Genomic DNA, 20,026 nt, shown 5'->3' on the forward strand with positions numbered 1-20,026 from the left:
GACTAATTATCCGCTTTATTTTAGTGAGCGACGTCGCCTGACGTCGCCTTAGTTTCAGAATCCTGTTTTCGTCTTTATGTTCAGGTACTGTGGCATTTAGTTGGTACGTGGAGCTTGTCAGTTCGTAGAGGATTTCGCGCTGGTGTGTTGGTAGTCGAGTCAGTTTCGTTCGTCTCTTGTCGTCTGTCGTCGTCTGTCGCATGTGTTGCAGGCAGGTTATGTTTTGAGTGAATGTTCCAGAAAACCATTCTCAATTCGTGTGATAAAGTTGTTTAAGAAGTCATCTATTCTCTTGACGCTTTTATTTTTAAGCAACATAATGGGTGACGAAGAAGTCAAGACAACTTCTGTTGTGGATGATGCTTGGAATTTGAAGCCAGAACCATTTAAAAAAGGGGATATGAAGCATCCTCTTGTAGAAGAAAGCTCCTTTGCATCACTCTTCCCTAAATATCGAGAACAATACCTAAAGGAGTCCTGGCCTCTTATAGAAAAAAAATTGGATGAATTTGGCATATATGCAGGCTTGGACCTTGTTGAGGGCAGTATGTGTGTGAAGACGACTCCCAAAACTTGGGATCCGTCAATGCTTTGTAAAGCTCGAGATTTATTAAGACTTCTTGCTCGTTCTGTGCCCTATGAGCAAGCCCTAAGAGTTTTAGACGATGAGACTGGATGTGATATTATTAAAATAGGAACAATGGTTCGAAACAAAGAGAGGTTTGTGAAGAGACGGCAGCGACTTATTGGACCTAACGGCTGCACTTTAAAATCCATTGAACTTCTGACAGGCTGCTATGTTCTAATTCAAGGAAACACAGTAGCAGCTCTAGGACCATACAAAGGCTTGGTTGATGTAAGTTGTATTTCATCCTTGTGTGCACGATTGCAAGTATACTTGATAACGCTATACAATATTAGTAAGTAGTGTGACTAATGAGCTGGTTTACTCATTTCAGGTCCGAAAAATTGTAGAAGATACTATGAGAAATATACATCCTATCTACAATATTAAAGCATTAATGGTCAAGAAAGAACTAGCGAAAGACCCCAAACTCAAAGGGGAAAGCTGGGATCGGTTTCTTCCTAAATTCTCAGGTAAAACTGTGAAAACAATTAAACCCAAGAAGAAGAAGAATAAGAAACCATACACTCCGTTCCCACCTGCCCAACCTGAATCGAAGGTTGACGTTCAACTTCGGACAGGAGAGTATTTCCTCAAAAAAGAAGAAGTGAAACAAAATTGGCTCCGTAAGAAGCAGGAAAAGCAGGAACGAATTGCGAAGATGCGCCAGGAACAGAGAGGAGAAGCATTTGTTGCTCCTGATGAACCCTCTACATCTAATTCTCGGGATTCTAAGAAATCTAATGATGTCAATATAGATGACTTGAAGAAAAAAATTAATATGGCAAAGAAAAAGAAGAAATCAGTTTAGTGTGTAGTGTCTTATTGAAATTTTATGTGGAAGTGGATGTGGTAAGGCTGAGCACGTGTCTTGTTATTGTGGTGTTCCATAACATGTAGCAAAGTGATGATGAAAGTACACCAAAAACATTATTGCTTCTGTTTTTATTTCAACAAATGATGACTTACACATAACATGATGAAATTATGAATAACATGATAAAAAAAGAGACTAGATAGATAGCCATAGTCAGTTATTGAAGTTAATTTCAATTTGTGTATTTTACTAAACAGAATTATTCAAGTACCTCAACAGAGCAGTTAAATTATTTTAAGGTGACAATGCTCATTGAATAAATTTTATAAGTTATGAAAAGTATCATTGTAAATTGGAGAGCTTTCAAAGAAAAAAAAACCATTAAAAAATTTACTGTACACTAGATAAGATTTAACTGCCATCATGATATTTTCAAATTTAATGACTATTTTAAAAGATGTACAAAAGTATCTGTAGTCAATAAGTTCGAGTTCATGAAAATTGAGGTAGAGTTTTTATTAACTGTCAGCCTAGCTCATGAGCATGAACCATTTTCCTTCCTTCAAATGCCAAACAAAAAGTTCTATGTCTATTTCAGCATTCCAAGTAGAAACTTGTTTATTGGTTCATGATTTTAAGGCACCAGTCTGCTGTCCATGAGTTCAACATTGAAATTTTATAGGGTAAATGATGTTTCTTCAAGGAACTCACAGTGTAATTAAAACTGGTTTCAGAATTGTTTCATAGTATCACATGTCAAATCATCGGTAAAATACATAAAAGAAACTGCATAACTGGCTTGACGTTCCTGAAACATGTCCCAACAAGACAAACTTCCCAAATCAAGTATAATATTATGCAACATGAAAAGTGGCAGAAATTGAAATCTACATTATATACAATTAAGTCAAGTTTGTGTTACTATGCCATCTGAGTTCAATACAGATGTTATTGATGTAGATGAATTAGTTATTTAAAACAAATCTTGTTGTAAGGAAAAAATAATGCACAAAAAAAAATACATTGAAGCCAAAACTGACAATACTTAATTGATATCACATACTTTCACTGGGCAGTAAATGTACCACCTGAAAGAATTATCCCACCACAACCATTTATGCACTTAAACCATTTTGTGGGGAAAATGACAAAGTGGCAGATGAGTGTAGCTTTATCATAATGTGAGGATACAACAACTTCAGAATATTGATCAATTAACAAGTAATGATTTAAAGCAGAAAAAAAAACAAAGAAACAGGACATACACAAATTTCTACAGAAAACACACATTGAGCACTTCTGATGGTGGGGAAGCACAAAACTTCCTTTTCTACTTAGACAATACATACAGACTTCAATTGTTCATTTCAATATCTATAAACACGACTTTTTCAGTGGGCATTCTCAAGTCGTTTTAAAATGGAATTTTCAAATCAGTTTCTTATCCATTTTGAGGGTATGGATTTTTATCTGGTGATGCAACAAATAGGAGCAATGAATTATTAGTGATCTTGAATTGGCAGAGAAAAACCCAAATTCATATTCTGTAACTCTAAAACATTCTTGTTTCAACAATTTTTTTTTTTCCAGAGAGCCCGGTCAAGGCACTATTGATAACGTTCGGCTCCAGTAGTTAAATGCTTCTCTCATTAACGTCTAATCCAAATAACATTATATTGCCTTAGTCATTTAGAACAAATAAAAAAAGAGACAATCACATCGACTTCGTCAAATTTTCACACAGTTGGTAAACACTAATATTATCACTTCAAACACTGATCCACAACATAAGATTACCTTCTGACAAAAAGAAAATCAAGGAGTCATGAGAATATTATCACAAAGTAAAAAGTTTAAATAAGACAAGGATTCCTACCTAGCAGAAGATCTCAGAAGTTTACTAAATTAGCCAAAGCACTATAAAATGGTCTAAAAAGGGCATAGAAAAATCAGCAATGAGCTTTGTTTGTCCCAGACAATATACTGTATGTGGTAAAAGGGTTACTTAATTATTACACAAGGTATTTTCATTCATAGCCACAAATTTGAACTAAAGAAGATAATGAACTGTAACTAAAATTGAAATAAAACACAAATAAATTAAAAGACTCTTTGGGAACCTCTCAAAGGCCCCAAAACACCATAAACCTTAAACTTTCATAACAAGAAAAAGCTTGCTTTTCCTATGTGGCCAAACTTATTAAAGCAAAACCTTATAATCACTCAATGTCCACTCAAAACCGGAATGATTGCTTTTCTCTTACCATTAACAACTTTCAACAATTATTACTCAGTAAACAAACATAGCACCAATAATATTCTTATAATTACACTACTTTAATTGCTTCTATAGAAACCACTGATGTAATACATACTACAATTATCTTGCTTCTCTCTCTGCAATCACAATCAGTCGAGATAGAAAGAATGTTGGCAAAGTCAACACATCACTTCAAAGTGTGTGCAGACCACTGGAAGTCATAATCTCATCTACAACACATATTTGGGTATTAAATGGTAATCAACAGTTGTTTCTCATGAAAAAAACATGCCCATCATAATTTTGATGATAGATTATTCAGACTGAGGTCCAGAGCACATGTCACCGACAGAAAGTTGTTACTACAAGTCACTTGTGCTGTTGATTTCTTAAACACTTGAACTGGATTGTGTGTACAATCCAGACCACACATATCTAGAATAATGAAAATCCTTAAATTTCCACTAAATATATACAATAGTGCAGAGCAACTACATACTCTGTGATTTGGCCACCTAGTGGTACAGATTGAGAGCGCAGATGGAATAGAAATCCTATAAGAGAAAGAGACTGAATAGAAGAGCAGTACCTTAGTTAATGTTAACAAGCTTACCCTAAACTCTGCTTGTCCACAGAGAGCGAGGAAGACACAAGGAAATAATTAAGCCTTTTGACAAAATTGAATAGTGTTGGTTAAACCTGTGATCCAACCAGAAAAAAAAAAAAAAAAAAAAAGAAACACAACATGAAATATTGTGAAATCCCTTGTCTTTCTGTTTTGCACATGATGCCCCTATAAAGGCTTGAGCTATGAGGTTCTCCATTCTATCTGATTTATCTAGTTACCAACCAAGAACCAACAGTCTTCATACATAGATCTCACATTTCCATAATTTAGTTCCACCTCACATTGTTTTGTCTAAGTTATATACATTTGTTTTACCGAGACGTTCTTCTATCAATCTGACCCTTGTCGTAACAGTGACTTCTGACAGTGAACTCAAGATTGTAACTATGCTCGGTGTAATGAAACAGTCCATCGTTGGGAAGTTGATAGGGAGTCACATTTTTCAACAGTCAGCCCTCGATCTCTGTCTCTTGAATCAATGCATAAACTAAGTTGGGCATGCTTTATAAGGCCTCCAGGCTCTGTCTGAACCCAATGCTGAAAAATACACACAAAATCGGTTAGTATGATAGGATAGGTAAATTAATTTTTAACTTTATAAAAGCAGTCTCACCTGATCCTCTTCTTCACCACAAGGTGTCATAATCAGAGCGACACCAGGTTGCCGCTCGGGGAGTGTGAGACACATCTCATTGTGCTTCAGCATACCATCATCCGTCAAAGTCCATTCCTGAACACAGGGAACAAAGTGACATTTAGAGAAAGGGAAAAATCAGCAAACAATTTGTTTGATGAAAGGTGACAATGCAGGAACACACACCTGGTTTCCACCACTGGAATGGCATTGATAGAGACCAACTGTGTTGTGGGACAGGTGGCCAAGAGTGTCAATGCACCTGCCTGCTTGACTGATGGAGCTAATTACATTTTCTTCAGGAATTTGTAGCTCTGGATACACGTTTTCCAGATACCACTTGAAGGGTTTGCACTTTAGTCGCTCCTTTAGTTCTAATCTCTCCAATATGCTGCAACCCAAAAGAACATGATTACCTCTGAGATCTGGCAACTTAACATATTCAACATATTTCCTAATTTGAGATGGCTACTCACTCTCCGTATGGTATGTGTTTCGCTAAAGGCACAGCATTGTAATAGTACTGTTTGTAATCGTCCATCCACACTTCTGCTGCTCGGCGAGTGTTGCGGGCAAACACATTGCCAGACCCTCCAGGGAAAGTGTAAGGATGCCTTTTTCTAAAGACATGTCCAACTCGAGAACATGGAATAATTTCTAAAGATCCACCACACTGCCACACTCTGAATGAAATTTCTGGAACAAAGGAAGAATGAACACTCATAGTTCTCAATCTGTTAATCAGTTAAGACTGCTCCAACTCACCTAGATTTTCGCCTCCCCATACATCCATCTTCATATCATATTTGCCGAGTTTTTCAAAATAGGCTTTATCGATGACAAAGAGACCCCCAGCAATCATCGGAGTTCTGCAGGGAAAAAAACAACAAAGTGAGTTCAAGCAGAACAACTCTAAAATATATATGTAAAGTTTACTGTGATTGTATCTCTCTATTGGTACCTGATGGCCCTGGTGGGGTCCTTGGCCCGCTTGGTGCGGTCTTTGGCACTGAGGTACTCCCATTTGAACACGAGGTTCCAGTCGAAGCCACCCCGAAGGTCCGCCGACGCACCGATGTAGTTAAAGTTGTCCATGCTGATGACGTCGATGATGGGGCACACAACGCGGCTCCGGTCCTGTCGGCCAAAAATTTGTCAAATTAGTTGTTTGTCTTGAACTCAGATGCCAGTAATTCCCCCCCCCCCATCAAAGCTTTTTTTTTCTCTCTTTTTAAAACCACCGCGCCAGCGTAGCTGGTGTGTCATGTAATCCATCCCCATGGTGAGGGGTTGGTGGGCATGTAAGCCCACCCCAGAAGCTTAGAGGGGGAGGGAGAAGGCTGAGGGAAGGTGAGTGGAAAAGAGAGAGGGGGGGGGGCAGTCCGCCACAGCCCCGTATCCCGTAATGAAAGAGAAAAAGTTGTTGCTGTTTGCGTCAGGGCCAGGCTGGCCAGGTGAGACGTCAGCAAGCAACAGGCAGGGGAAGGGAGATGGGAGGCGACAGACGACCAGCCTGGGCCAGCCCGGCCAGGAAAGCGAAAAACATGGCACGTTCTGGCAGCAACGGACTTCCCTCGGGAATCCACCAGGCGCCAGCCCGATGGGTGGCCTGCCCGCCAGGCGTCAACACGATGGGTGGCCTGCCCGCCAGGCGTCAACACGATGGGTGGCCTGCCCGCCAGGCGCAAGCCCGATGGGTGGCCTGCCCACCAGGCGTCGACACGATGGGTGGCCTGCCCACCAGGCGTCGACACGATGGGTCGCCAGCCCACCAGGCGCACTAGGGTGAAGATTGCTAAAATGTTGCTTTTATTTCCTCATTACGGCAACTTGGAATGATTCAGATAAACTGCGGAATCGAACCCTGGAACTTACGGTTGGCCGTCAGTCGGCCTGCCCGCGCGGCCACGGCGACCTCACCTCTTTGACGCGCTCCAGCAGCGGCTCCAGCCAGTTGACGTTGCACTCGCAGTGGCTGTCCAGGAACGTGAGGACGTCGGCGGTGGCGGCGTCCGCGCCGTGCACGCGGGACCGCATCAGCCCTGCAACCGGTCAATATTTGCAGCTCAGCTGACTGATTCCGAGAGTCGCTTTCGCCGCTCTGTCTCTCTCGCACTCTTGGGTTGTCCCGTATGCGCGCGAGAGAGATAGGGCGACTGTCGGCCGGGCATGGCCGCATGGCGCAACGAGGGGCACGACGGAAAATAAATAAAGAGATGAAAGGAAGAGTAACCCGAGGGCCTCTTGGACACGGCACTCACCTTCGCGCCTCTCGTTCCTCAGGACTCTGACCTTCTGAATCTTGGCCAGCTCCTCGCCGTCGGATGCTGCAACGTGAGGCGACGTGCGTTAGACAGAGACAGACAAACCGCCAACTTGGCCCGATTCCACGCGCTTCGGCTTCGGGAGTAGCCATGCATACAGTGTGCCAGGTAGGCCTGCTCCGCACAGTGGGCCAGAGGACCGGCGTAGGCGGACAAAACTCTAGGCTCGTTTTGAGCTCCAGTGTCACTAAAGAGGACTCGAACCAAGCATGATCCCGCCAATGGATTCCTCGTTGGCAGAGCAATCCATTGGTGGGGTCACACGTTCGGTTCGAGTCCCACTTAGCGAGTCTATAGCTCAAAACGCGTCTAGAGTTTTGGCCGCCGGCGCCGGTCTCTTGGCCCAATGTATTGAACGTGAAAGGCATTAGGAGCAGTGCTTACGGTTGTCGCTGAAGTCGTCGACCAGGATGATCTCCTTGATGAGGTGCTCGGGGCTGCGGTTCAGGACGCTGGAACATCGGACAGACATGTTACGAGCGCGTCCGCGAGCGGCAAGCACCCAGCGCCAGGCACGACCGGATGAACGAGCGAAGGGTTGCCCAGCCGCCGCTTCTCAGGCGCAGTCGGCAGTCGCCCGGAGTCCGTCTACTTGGCAGTGGCAGCAGAATTCCAGAAAAGACTCGGTTCACATCAAAAATCTTAATTGCAAGTTCTTGAAAAACAAGAAAATGTGCGCAGCAAAAATACTTCAGAAGCGATCAGAGGTAAGTTACAAAAATAAATAAATGATAAAACGTTAAAGAAATTGGCGGCAAGCTGGAAGTTTGTTTCTTCTTCATCTTGTCGGTCCCGCGTTGAGGGCGGGCAAGTTTCACATCGTCCACCAAGTTTTCCCCAGCCACCACGGCCGGTAACGGACGGTAAGGTAACACCGGCGAAGACACCGCCCATGACGTACAGCCGTACCGCCGCAGTGGGCCAGAAGACCGATGGAGGCGGCCGAAACTCTACACGCGTTTTGAGCTCCAGAGTCGCTAAACAGGACTCGAACCGAACGTGTGACCCCACCAATAGATTCCTCGTTCGGAGAGCAATCCATTGGTGGGGTCACACGTTCGGTTCGAGTCCCATTTAGTGACTCTGGAGCTCAAAACGCGTCTGGAGTTTCGGCCGCCTCCACCGGTCTTCTGGCCCACTGTGCGCCGTACCACGTGATCCGGTAAACTAGTCGGCCCACGACGGGTTGCCCATCACGCGGCGCCTGCCTGTCCCGCCTGTCAAAACGGGAGCGTTTTCCGCCTGCCGCCCCCTCGCTCGCTCGCCCGGCCCGAGTTGAGTTGGAATAGTTACCTGACGACCGTCCGCAGCAGCGTGGAGCGCGCCTCGTTGTGGAAAGTGATGATGACCGAGGTGGCCGGCAGGTCCTTGGGGTACTTCTTCTTGTGACACCTGCAACACGAAACACGACGCGACAGGCGGTCAGTGGGGCCGTCCCAGCCGTGCCAGCCGCCCAAGGGGCCGTGGCTACACTGTTCAAAAAGTTAATCTTGGAAGTTCCCAAAAATATAACTTGTTGGCAAAAAATACATCTGCTCTTAGGAAAATTCCAAATCTTTCAACATTTCTAGTTTGCACGAGTTTCCGACAGTTACGGTACAAAAACAAATAATTTAGAAAAACGAAGCCTCCGACAATTTCCGACGGAGCTTCGAAACGCGCTTTCCAGGATTTGCCACTTGGCTGAAAACTACCTACACAACGGCACCATTTCATCTCGACGGCGAAACTAAAAGGGATAGTAGTACCGAAGGACATCAAAGATGCATCGCGACGAAAATGAACGACCTTCCCTCGCCAGCGACGCGCGACACACCGTCGCCATGGCAACGGCCCGCGCGTATGCATGCCCGAATTCCCATGCATAAAATTGCATTTATTTTTTAGTGCACCGCGGGACGGGCAGCGGGCGCGCGGGCGGCGGGGCGCGGTGACGGTGTTTAAAAATGCCACGGCCACCCAGGGGCGCTATTGGCGGCGCGGTACACCGGAAAGGGTACCACTCTGTGTGCGGCGGAGGCCGAGGCGGTGGCGCACAGTGGGCCCGAAGACCGGCGCGGGCGGCTGAGACTCTAGACGCGTTTTGAGCTCCAGAGACGCTGAATGGGACTCGAACCGAACGTGTGACCCCACCAATGAATTGGTCTCCGAACGAGGAATCCATTGGTGGGGTCACTCGTTCCGTTCGAGTCCCATTAGCGACTCTGCAGCTCAAAACGCGTCGAGAGTTTTGGCCGCCTCCACCGGTCTTCTGGCCCACTGTGTGGCGGTAGCGTCACGGCATTATGAAGTTGTATTCTGCCGGCCGAACCGACCGACCCCTCAAATTCCTTCTGAGGCAGCCCCTCGCCCACCAGCAGGGCGAGCGGGGCGCAGTGGCTCTGGCTGCTCGAAGCCCACGGCCCGGCCGGCCCGCCCCGCTCGGAAGCCGTACATCGCCCACTATTCAGCAGCAAACAAATGAGGGGGCGGTCAGTGTGGGGACTCAAGAGGGGTGCCATCGAGGCCGCCGTCGAGGCCGCCGTCGAGGCCGCCGTCGAGGCCGCCGTCGAGGCCGCCGTCGAGGCCGCCGTCGAGGCCGCCGTCGAGGCCGCCGTCGGGCCGCCGTCGAGGCCGCCGTCGAGGCCGCCGTCGAGGCCGCCGTCGAGGCCGCCGTCGCAGCGCGGTGTCCTTGCCGGGACGCCAGCGCCAAGGACGAGTGGCGGCTGGAGGCGGGATGGCTGTGCACACGGCGGTCCAGCCAGCGCGACGTCGGCGCGAAAGTGAAAACCCATACCGGGGAATGCGCCGTCGCCGTGTGTGTGTGTGTGCGTGTGCGCGCGCGTTGCGTGTGCAAACGAGGCAGGCGACGGCGTTATCGGCCGAGGACGACGATGGAGCTCTTCTTCTCCGCCTCGGCGATGCCGGCCGAAGCCTCGCCGATGCCGTGCGGTGCCGTGCGGTGCCGCCCCGCATAGTCGTTGCATGCAGGCGCCCCCCGCGATCATGCAGATAGGCCCAGAAGAAGAATCCCGGCCTATGGCGCCTATGGCCTGGCAGTGGCCTGGCCGAGCGGCAGGTATGCGGGGCTTGCAGCACCGCCACACACACAAACACACGCGCAGCAAAGAAGGCTCGCTGGCCGAAAGGACACACCGGAAGGCCGGTGGAGGCGGCCAAAATTCTACACTCGTTTTGAGCACCAGAGTCGCTAAATGGGACACGAACCGAACGTGTGACCCCACCAATCGATTGCTCTCCGAACGAGAAATCCGTTGGTGGGGTCACACGTTCGGTTCGAGTCCCATTTAGCAACTCTGGAGCTCCAAACGTGTCTAGAATTTTGACCGCCTTCACCGGTCTTCTGGCCCACTGTGGGGCGGATTCTGACGCAGAGACTGAAGGAAGGAAGGAAGTAGTATTCACGGCAGTCTCCCGCCGCGACGCCTCCCTAAATCCACACCGTCCGGGCGACGCCGCGACGCCGCGACGCCGCGCCGCCGCGCTGACAGCGGACTGCTGTGCGCAGTGTGCGCACGTCGTCAGGATGCAGCGCCCGTGTGTGTGTCTGTGTGTGAGTGGCGTGTCGCCCCGAGCGCGCGTGACCACCGGACCGTGCTGCGCGCGCCGTGTGTTTGTGTGTGTGTGTGCGTGCGCGTGTCGGTCGCGTGTCGTTGCGTCACCGTCACGCTGGTCATGGGAAGTGGGTGTCCGCCCGCCGGCCGGCCCGCCGCCGGGGATGCTGGAGGCTGCACTGCACGCACACACGCGCACACACTCACACACACACACGCACACAGAGACGCAGACTGACAGGCTACTTGCTTATGCACTCGTCCTGGGCGGCCGGCGGCCGCAGTGCCACACTCCATAGGGTTTCTGCGGCTCTATCCTCGACGCGCACCTCAGCAGGGCCTGTCTGTCTGTCTGCCTGTCTGTCCGTCTGTCTGTCTGCCTGTCTGTCCATCCGGATGCTAATGGTGTCCGGCCGGCCAGACCACAGGCGTGACATCCCATCCCAGTGGTTAAGGTCCAAGTCGTGCAGGCCTGTGCAGCGTGCGTGGCGTGGCGGGGCGTGGCGGGGCGCGGCGGGGCGCGGCGGAGTGAGTTGGGTCCAGAGCGGACGCACGAGGGATCGTCGCAGCGGGATGCGGTGCGGACGAACCGACGAACCCACCAAGAGCAAGTTGAACTGAAAACCTTGCCTCGGTTCGATCCCCCACTTTGGCCCGGATATTGGCCTGGAACGCGCTGCTCGCTCAGTGGATCCGAGTTCCGGCCCTGCTTTTTTCCCCTTTTCTTTTATTGCAGAGTATGTCCGCTCGGCATTCCGTGGCGTGTGGCATGGGAGGCGGGTGAGTCCAGCGGACTCTCACTCCCAGAGACAGAGACAGAGACGGGTGCAGCCTCGGACGCGACGCGGTGAAAGCCAAACGCTCCTTTTCATCCCAATGTCATGGCCACAAAATCGACCGATGAGGCGTTACAGAGAGCCTCAAGGACAGCTTCGTAGCAAAAATAATAAAACAACTTTTTTTTTGCAGCGAAAAGAAAAAACATTTTCATGGTCAAGGAAACATTTAGAGAAATTCTCTGAAAGAATATTCAAAACTGTTTGCCTTCACCGTGCTCAGTTTTCCAAAAGAAAAACAAAACGTGACACTGTTCAAAATAATTTACCAACAAGGATGGGCTACGAAAATACTTCTCGCAAAGTGAGGTCAACATTGGGGGGCGGCCTCCCCCTCCCCCTCCTTCTCGCACTCCAAGACATTGTCGCAAAAGCCACTCAACGCCGAGTGAAAAGCGCGCGCACACAAACACAAGCACACACACACACACTTCCGCACGCACACATACATTCGCGAGCACGCTATGGGAGAGAGGCTCAGGGGCTCCAGCGAGCAATCAACAAGATGAATAAAAAATGAATCCCAGAAGCGGGTGAAAGGAACTATACGCAAGTCCGCGCGTCCGGCAGCCTATCGCACGCGGCGCGGGCGAAAGCACTCACACACTCTCACTCACACACAGACGCACGCAGACACAGCGGCAAGGAAGAGAAGGCCGCGTGCCAACAGTAGTGGCCGTTCCGTCGTTCCGAACTTGCAGCCGTTAAGCGAAACAAAGAAACGGCGCTCGGCTCCCCACAGTGGGCCAGAAGACCGGCGCGGGCGGCTGAGACTCCAGACGCGTTTTGGGCTCCAGAGTCGCTAAATGGGACTCGAAACGAACGTGTGACCCCACCAATGGATTGGTCTCTGAACGAGGAATCCATTGGTGGGGTCACACGTTCGGTTCGAGTCCTGTTGAGCGACTCTGGAGCTCAAAACGCTTTCTAGAGTTTTGGCCGCCTCCGCCGGTCTTCTGGCCCACTGTGCTCCTCAGCCACAGACCCGCAACAGCCCATCATCGCCCGAAGGCTCGCGCGGAGGCTCGGCCGAAGGTGTGACGACGAGGAGTCGGACGGCAGCGGGCGGGCAGCGCCCTGGGCAGCACTGCCGCCGCAGACTGATTCTGAGAGTCGTTTTCGTCGCTCTGTCTCTCTCACAATCATGAGGCGTACCGGGTGGGTGCGAGAGAGACAGAGCGACGACTCTCGGAATAAGTCTGCTGAGCCTAGCGCCTGGCAGGTGGGCTACCGCAGCGTCCGCGACACACGTCTGCACAACGGGACGGCCTACCCGCCAGGCGCTCCAGCGGGCGAGCCGCTGCACTGGTAGAAATGAAGCCCACTGTGACGCCTTTCTTCCAGAGCAGTGGTCGTCGCGCTTGGCTCCAGTACTCCCTTTCGCTCCTCTCCCGTCTATTTAAATGCATGGGAGAGTTTCTTTCCTAGGCTCAAGCGCAAAAGTACTGAAACGCATACGCTTCCTTTTGTGCAAAGCTAGGCACGAAAAAAGAAAAACTTCATAGTGTGCCTTGTTCTTGCTGCGTGTCGCTAGTGCCGCTTGCCGGGTGGGCGCTCCCGGAAGGACGTCTGTCCTCGCCGTCAAAGGGCATAATGCTCGCACACCGACACACACACACACACACACATACACTTCCGCAAGAAGTAGGTGAACGCGCGTAGCGTGGGTGCCGTCCACTCCATCGCCATCCACGTCCAAGAAGAACAACAAACTCGTTTACCCGCCGCCCCTTACTTTCTCTGCGACTGTGTGTGTGTGTGTAAGCGTGTGCCACACACTGTGTGTGCGCCCTGATGAGATGCTGGCTGCCGTTTACCGAGTATTACACACCGGACGGGTACCGCGAGCACTGGTCCAGCGGGTACCTGCCGTACCTGCGCCAAAGTACCGCTTACTGTGTGTGTGTTTGTCGTCCATGAGTGAGCGGCACACGCCTTATGGTCTTGTCTCTGAAGAGCGTGTGTGTGTGTGTGTGTGTGTGTGACTGTGTGAGTGAGTGAGAGGGGATCAATACCCATAACGTTCTACGGCAGTCGCTTGTGTGCTTACCTTCATTTGTGTGTGCGCCCCCGTGCACGCGTCCGATGCGTCTGTGTGTGTGAGTGGGGGGAGAGAGAAGGAGAAAGAGAGAGAGAGAGAGAGAGAGAGAGAGAGAGAGAGAAAGAGAGAGAGAGAGAGAGAGAGAGAGAGAGAGAGAGAGAGAGAGAGAGGGAGAGAGAAAGAGATGCACGTATGTGCGGGGCAGTCGGGTTGTTGGACGATGTTTATCACGGCATTCATGTGCACCACCGCGAGCACACTGCCTTGTTGGGCGGAGCACTCGCGGGGTGACGACACGTCCGTCTTCAGTAATTATTATTATTGTTGTTGTTTTTGTTATTGTTTTTGTTGTTGTTTCGACTCGGCACCTGGAATTATAGCGGCGCACGAGCCGCCCCGGCGACGCTCGCCGGTTTGCGACACTCGGGTGCGAAAAGTGTCTCGTTCCTTTTTGTTTTTGTTTGTTTTTTTATCCTCCGCGTGCCGCGACACTGCGGCGGACGGACTTCAAAGACCACACGACGCGCGAGTCAGCTAAACCGCGGCGCCACGGCCGGCCGGAAATTGGACACGCGATTTCGCGCGCTGGAGTCGCCGTGCTGCGACAGCTGCGACAGTTGCGCGCATTGGGGAGGGAGAGAAAAGCAAGTCCCCGCGGTGGGTACCGAACCCGCGACCCGAGAGTCCGGAAACCGACCCTCCAGCGCACTCGGCTGTCGCGGGCATGCGTTCCAGGTTCGGCCCCGGCCCGAGGGAGCGAGAGAGACAGGCAGACGCGCTCGTCTCATCGGCCAGACTCTGACCGCGCGTCTCGCGTACGCTCGCGCACGTCTGGTGGTGCGAACGGCCTGCAGGGTTAGCGCTGCGTTGCCGTGGCAAACGGCCGGCAACCGGCTTCTTTGGCGCGAGTAATTTTAGCCTCGCGGCAGGCAGACGAACGTCAACAGAGAAGACAACAGTCTGGACGGAACGGTTGCCGGACTGCCGCACTCAGAAAAACGGTTCATTGATTCAAACCAAATTTAGACGCAAGACACCCCCACTCTGAATCAGTGCACTGCAGGGGGCCCAGCGAAGACCGCACGGACACTGACTGATTCCGAGAGCTGTGGCCTGTCTCTCTCGCACTCAAGGGAGAGAGACAGAGCGACGAGACGACTCGGACCACCGCTGGTCGGTGGCGTGCAGGATGGGCTCGCTCGGGCGAGCGGGCCCGGGTTCAAACACCGCGTTTCCTCCGAGATTTTTTTTTTCGTGCCCACTCTGGCCCCGCGTGCTTACACCCAGCAACCATAACGCGCCTTGTCGAGAAGCACGTAAAAAATAACTTACAAAAAAACGTTTCTTCAGTGAGGAAGTGCTCGAGTCACCAGTCCAGGCCGAAAAGTAAATCAAAGACGTCCGCATCGCCAACGGGCGGCCGAAACGGTGCTTTACTTTCAGTTTTTCGAATTCCCCGCCAGGCAGGTTCACCTCCCAACTAAAAACGTGAACGTGAACGCGGGCAAGAAAGGTGAAGGCTGTTCGGTCATCAGCGGCGCCGCGGCCTAGAGAGAGAGAGAGAGAGGGGGGGGGGGGACGACAGAGGAAGGAAGGGGGAGGGAGGGGGCAGGGGGGGGGGGGGGGGGGTCGAGCGCCGCGTTGTCGGGGAATCGGCACCAAACGCCGGCCGAGTTTCGTTGCGATTTTTTGCTGCGTTTCGGAGTGATTCGCTTCTGCGGACCGATTCCGTGTCGTTTTGGTCGCTCTGTCTCTCTCGCGCTGCCGGGGCGCCCCTTGAGTGCGAGGGAGACAGAGCGACGTGCCGTCATCGGGGAGGACGGCGACGACGGGGACCTTCGCGGACCGCGGCGTTACCGCCGTTACCCAATGGCCGCGAATCTTTGTAGGGATCGGCAGCGGGCTCTCCAGCATCATTCCGCCGGGCGTCGCGCTGTCTCCCTCTGTCTCCCTCGCACTCGCAGCGCGTCCCGCGGGGCCGGCGGGGCGCGAGAGAGACAGAGGGACGCCCTCCGGAGCCAGACGGCAGCGCCAGCTGCAGGCGCCTGCAGCGGCGCAGCTGTGCGCAGCTGCCGACGAGTGGAACCAATGTTGCGCCAGTCAGGCAGAACAAAAGCAGTGGCGGTGGCGCGAAATCGACCGAGTCGCCGCCGCGGACCTCTCTCTCTCTCTTTCTCTCTCCCTCGCTCTCTCTCTCTCTCTCTCTCTCTCTCTCTCTCTCTCTCTCTCTCTCTCTCTCTCTCTCTCTCTCGCTCCGACCGCTGCTTGTCATCCCATTTAGCACCCGCTGGGCCCTACGGCGGCGCGCGGTTGGCTCAGCCGGTTGACGCGCCGCCACTCCTTAACGGATTCCGACTGTCCATTGTCGCGGGTTCGACTCCCACCGGGGTAGGTGGTAGCTCATTCTTGTTGTTGTTGTCGATGGCGATTTCCTGGCCAAGGACGCCGAGTTAACTGAAGCGGCGTCGCCATTTCCATGCGCCCAGCTCATTGGGCTTTCCAATCAGGATGCGCGCCGTATCGCGTTTCACAGGACGCCGCCTCCTCGCCCGTCTGTCTGTCTGTCCGTCGTCGGCCTGCTGCCTGTGCCGTTGATGCCCATTAGTCTCTGCCGGTCTGCACGTCTTCGAATGCAATTGGACGGGCGCCAATCTCGCGGCATGACAGCCCAGTGTGTCAGCAGTGACAGTGGATTTGCCAGAAGACCGGTGCAGGCGGCCAGAGCCTTAGGCGCGTTTTGAGCTCCAGAGTCGCTAAATGGGACTTGAACCAAACGTGTGACCCCACCAATGGATTCCTTTCGTTAGGAGGAATCCATTGGTGGGGGTCAAACGTTTGGTTCGAGTATCATTTAGCGACTCTGGAGCGCAAAACGCGTTTATAGAGTTTTAGCCGCCTCCACCTCTGTGCAGTGTGTCCCTCAGTGTGTCAGACCATCGGCGTCAGAGGTGTTTGTTAGTTTCTCAGCAGAGCACTCGGGTGTCGGCCAGTCAGTGCACCATTCACTGAGTCAGTCCGTGTGTCAGTCCGCTGCACCGCGGCGCCCCGTTCTCCTTGAACCCTGGCGCGGCGCCTCCACGTCGTGGTCATCATGACCTACATCAACGCGGAGCCGAGCCGCTTGGAGCGCGGAGCGATGCGGGGCCACGCCGGGCTTGGCGGGGTGCTACTCCGGTTCGCCTCTTGGAGTGCGGAGCGGTGCGGAGCGCGCCCCGGTCTGGCCCTGCCGGTGCTAAAGTGACGTAACGGCCGCGCGGCGTCGCAGTGTAGGAGGCCGTGTTTTTATCTCTAAAGACATTCATTCCACGCGACGTTTCAGGTACGGCGACCTGCATCTTTCATCCGCGTCACCGTCAACTTGCAGAGAAAGGGCGAGACTTGGCCGAGACAAACGTTGGAAAGAGGCAGAGCGCTTGCAGCTGCAAGTCCGAGAAGAACGTTAGAGACAGAGTGTTTGAACAGCGAACTGCAAGTCTGGGGGACTCGAAAGGAATTCCCGGTCCTTGAAGACCCTTTCGTGTTGACTGTCGTCCTGCGAACCGAGTGCCCCTCCTCCCCGCGCCTCCCCCTGCAGGGAAAGGGGACCTCGGGGACACCTGGCCGCCCCGCCTACAAGGTGCTCCCCGTGCAAACAAGCCGCGTTGTCCCGGACACACCGGAAGGCCCCGCAAAGCTCGAGGCGAAGCTCTGCCCGGCACCGGCAGCGCAAACTGCTGAATTTATCATAGACGGGGGGCACCTCGAGGAAGCCAGTGGGCCAGAAGCCCGGTGGAGGCGGCCAAAACTCCAGACGCGTTTTCAGCTCCAGAGTCGGTGAACGGAACGTGTGACCCCACCAAGGGATTAGTCTCCGGACGAGGAATCCATTGGTGGGGTCCTTGGTGGGGTCACACGTTCGGTTCGAGTCGAATTTAGCGACTCTGGAGCTCAAAACGCGTCTAGAGTTTCGGCCGCCTGCACCGGTCCTCTGGCCCACTGTGCGCCAGGCGGCAGGCAGGCAGGCAGCGCGGGAAAGTTAAACCGAGTCGACACTTGTTTTATAAAAGGCGAGTGCAAAGAGAGCGGGGCCAGCGGGGCGGTGGGAAGGGAGGCCCTTTATCGCCACGATCGAATCAGGCGAAAGTATCGGGGCAATACATTGAGGGCGGGGCGGGGTGCCCGCGGGGTGCCGGAGTGGATGATAGGCCATTTTCAGTATTACGTGAGGGACAGCCCCGCAGCCTCGCAGCCTCGCTTACCCGATATCGCTTCTCCAGGGCCACGCTCACCTATCCGCCTTACTCCACCTGCCCGCCCCCACCCGCCTGGATCCCGCCTGGATCACACTTACCCTCCCCGGCCGAGGACTCTCCAGGGCCACGCCCATCCCCTGCCTCCCTAGATCCTCCCCGGCCGAGGGGGGAACAGCTTCCCACATTCGTTGTACAAAATTTGGCCACATTCCACATTCAGGCGGCTAAAACGCCTGTAAGTAGGCAACATGTGTGGCAAAAACGCCAGAAATCTTGCACATTCTTGCACATTCACACAATCATTGTACACAAAATTTTACAGTGGGTCACCCCTCGTCCCCGGCCGCCCCCTCCCCGGCAGAAAGAATAGCAAGGAAGCCGCGTGGGAACAACAGTGTCTGTGAGGCTTTATGGAGCACTTAGGCCCTTATGACGGCAACAATAACCACAGGTGTCCTTCTTCCCTTCGAAGGGCCGCAGGGCCGCGGGGCCGGGACAAGTGGAGGCCGCCAGGCAAGGCCGTTAGGAAAAAACGGAAATAAAATAATTTTCGCCGCGACCGGGGCTCGAACCACAGTGGACCCCAAGACCGGTGCAGGCGGTCAAAATTCCGGACGCGTTTTAAGCTCCAGAGTCGCTGAACCGAACGTGTGACCCCGCCAATGGATTCCTCGTTCCGAGAGCAACCCATTGGTGGGGTCACACGTTCGGTTCGAGTGCCATTTAGCGACTCTGGAGCTCAAAACGCGTCTAGAGTTTTGGCCGCCTGCACCGGTCTTCTGGCCCACTGTGCGCACCCACCGCGGCCGAGCCACCGAGCCGGAAGGGGAAGGGCGATGATCCGCTGTAATCTTGTAAAACGAGGGAAACCCTTGGCGGCCCGAGGCGGCCCTCGAGGACAAGGGCCGAGGGCGAAGCCACGTCTTGACAGTGGCGGCGCTCTCGGTTACAAGGAGTCGCGTCTCGGACACGCGAAGCGCCTCAAAAACGCGTCGCCGACCGCAGAGAGCACCTACACCGCAATTATTTGAAATTTTCCAAAACAATTCGGGATTTTTTTCTGCACAAAATGGTGGTTCTGAAACGGAAACCGCCGCGGTCTTTTCGCCACGACTAGGCGGCCGATGCAAGGCGATCGCGCAGGCCGCTTCCGGCAGTAACCGGAGCCGCGGCCGCCGCGGTCCGGAGCGGAGCACGGAGCGTCCCTCGCCAACAAGTCTGCCGCAAAGTTTTACGGACCAAGTTGGATTCGCGTGCGGACGTACGGGGCGGCCCGATTCGATCTAACTTTCAATTGGGCTCGCCGGCCGCAGCCAGGCAGGCAGGCAGCCAGCCAGCATCCCCTCGACCCGCCGGGACGCAAATTAGCGGGAGCACAAAGGAACAAAAAACAAAACAAAAAAAAAGACACGCAACACACCACAAAGAGAAACAAAAAAGGGAATAATAGCAATTGTTTATAAAACAAGTTAGAAAATCACGGGGGTCGTCATAAAAGTGCCTTCCAAAGCTCCTGTCAGGCATCACCAGAGGATCCTTTTTCCAAAACAAGGTCGAATTTGTACGGTACCTGCCGGCAATCCAAAGGTAACAAATACTAAAACTGGAGTTTTGGCAATTTTCCAAAGATAGGAGTTCTCCGATAACTTCCAAGATTTTTTTTTAAAGAGTGAAGTAAGAGTCGGTGTCACCACCAAGGCCGTGTACTCACATGGCGCCCCGGGTGTCCGGGATGGGCCGGTTGGAGGCCAGGCCGTCGGAGGCGCGCTGGTTGAACCTGTTCCTCAGGTAGGGGTCCTCGCCGGCGCGCAGCCCGCCCCGCGACACGTACTCGCGCTCGTCGAAGTAGTTCCAGGTGAGGCGCGCGTCGGCGGGCGCGGCCAGGGGGCCGCCGTCGCCGGCCGCCGCCCCCGCGGGGGCGGACTCGGAGGAGGGCGTCACGCTGAAGGGGGCGGCCAGGTGCTGGGGCAGGTCGTGCTGCTGGTGCTGCTGCGGCGAGGGGTCGGGACCGTCCTCGCCGTACTGGCCGAGCGGGCCGCCCAGCCCGCCCAGCGCCCCGCCCAGCCCGCCTAGTG

General features: G+C 52.9%; 2 protein-coding genes across 2 annotated transcripts; one reads left to right on the forward strand and one right to left on the reverse strand.

The window, feature by feature from the left end:
- The first annotated feature begins 160 nt into the window (after positions 1 to 160).
- On the forward strand, positions 161 to 1,558 carry LOC117648037 (KRR1 small subunit processome component homolog). Its single transcript, XM_034390190.1, has 2 exons — positions 161 to 856; positions 960 to 1,558. The coding sequence occupies exons 1-2, from the start codon at positions 320 to 322 to the stop codon at positions 1,434 to 1,436; spliced, it is 1,014 nt and encodes a 337-aa protein (XP_034246081.1). The 5' UTR covers positions 161 to 319; the 3' UTR covers positions 1,437 to 1,558.
- Positions 1,552 to 19,791, reverse strand: LOC117648029 (polypeptide N-acetylgalactosaminyltransferase 2-like). The gene is made up of 11 exons (XM_034390177.1): positions 19,663 to 19,791; positions 8,582 to 8,680; positions 7,673 to 7,740; positions 7,226 to 7,291; positions 6,885 to 7,006; positions 5,926 to 6,101; positions 5,730 to 5,833; positions 5,441 to 5,660; positions 5,151 to 5,355; positions 4,944 to 5,060; positions 1,552 to 4,867 (listed from the first exon to the last, which is right to left on the reverse strand). Coding segments are annotated over exons 1-11 (1,332 nt in total). The 5' UTR covers positions 19,665 to 19,791; the 3' UTR covers positions 1,552 to 4,714.
- Positions 19,792 to 20,026: the final 235 nt, after the last annotated feature.

This window comes from Thrips palmi, unplaced genomic scaffold (genome assembly GCF_012932325.1).
Source record: "Thrips palmi isolate BJ-2018 unplaced genomic scaffold, TpBJ-2018v1 HiC_scaffold_10, whole genome shotgun sequence".
Taxonomy (NCBI): domain Eukaryota; kingdom Metazoa; phylum Arthropoda; class Insecta; order Thysanoptera; family Thripidae; genus Thrips; species Thrips palmi.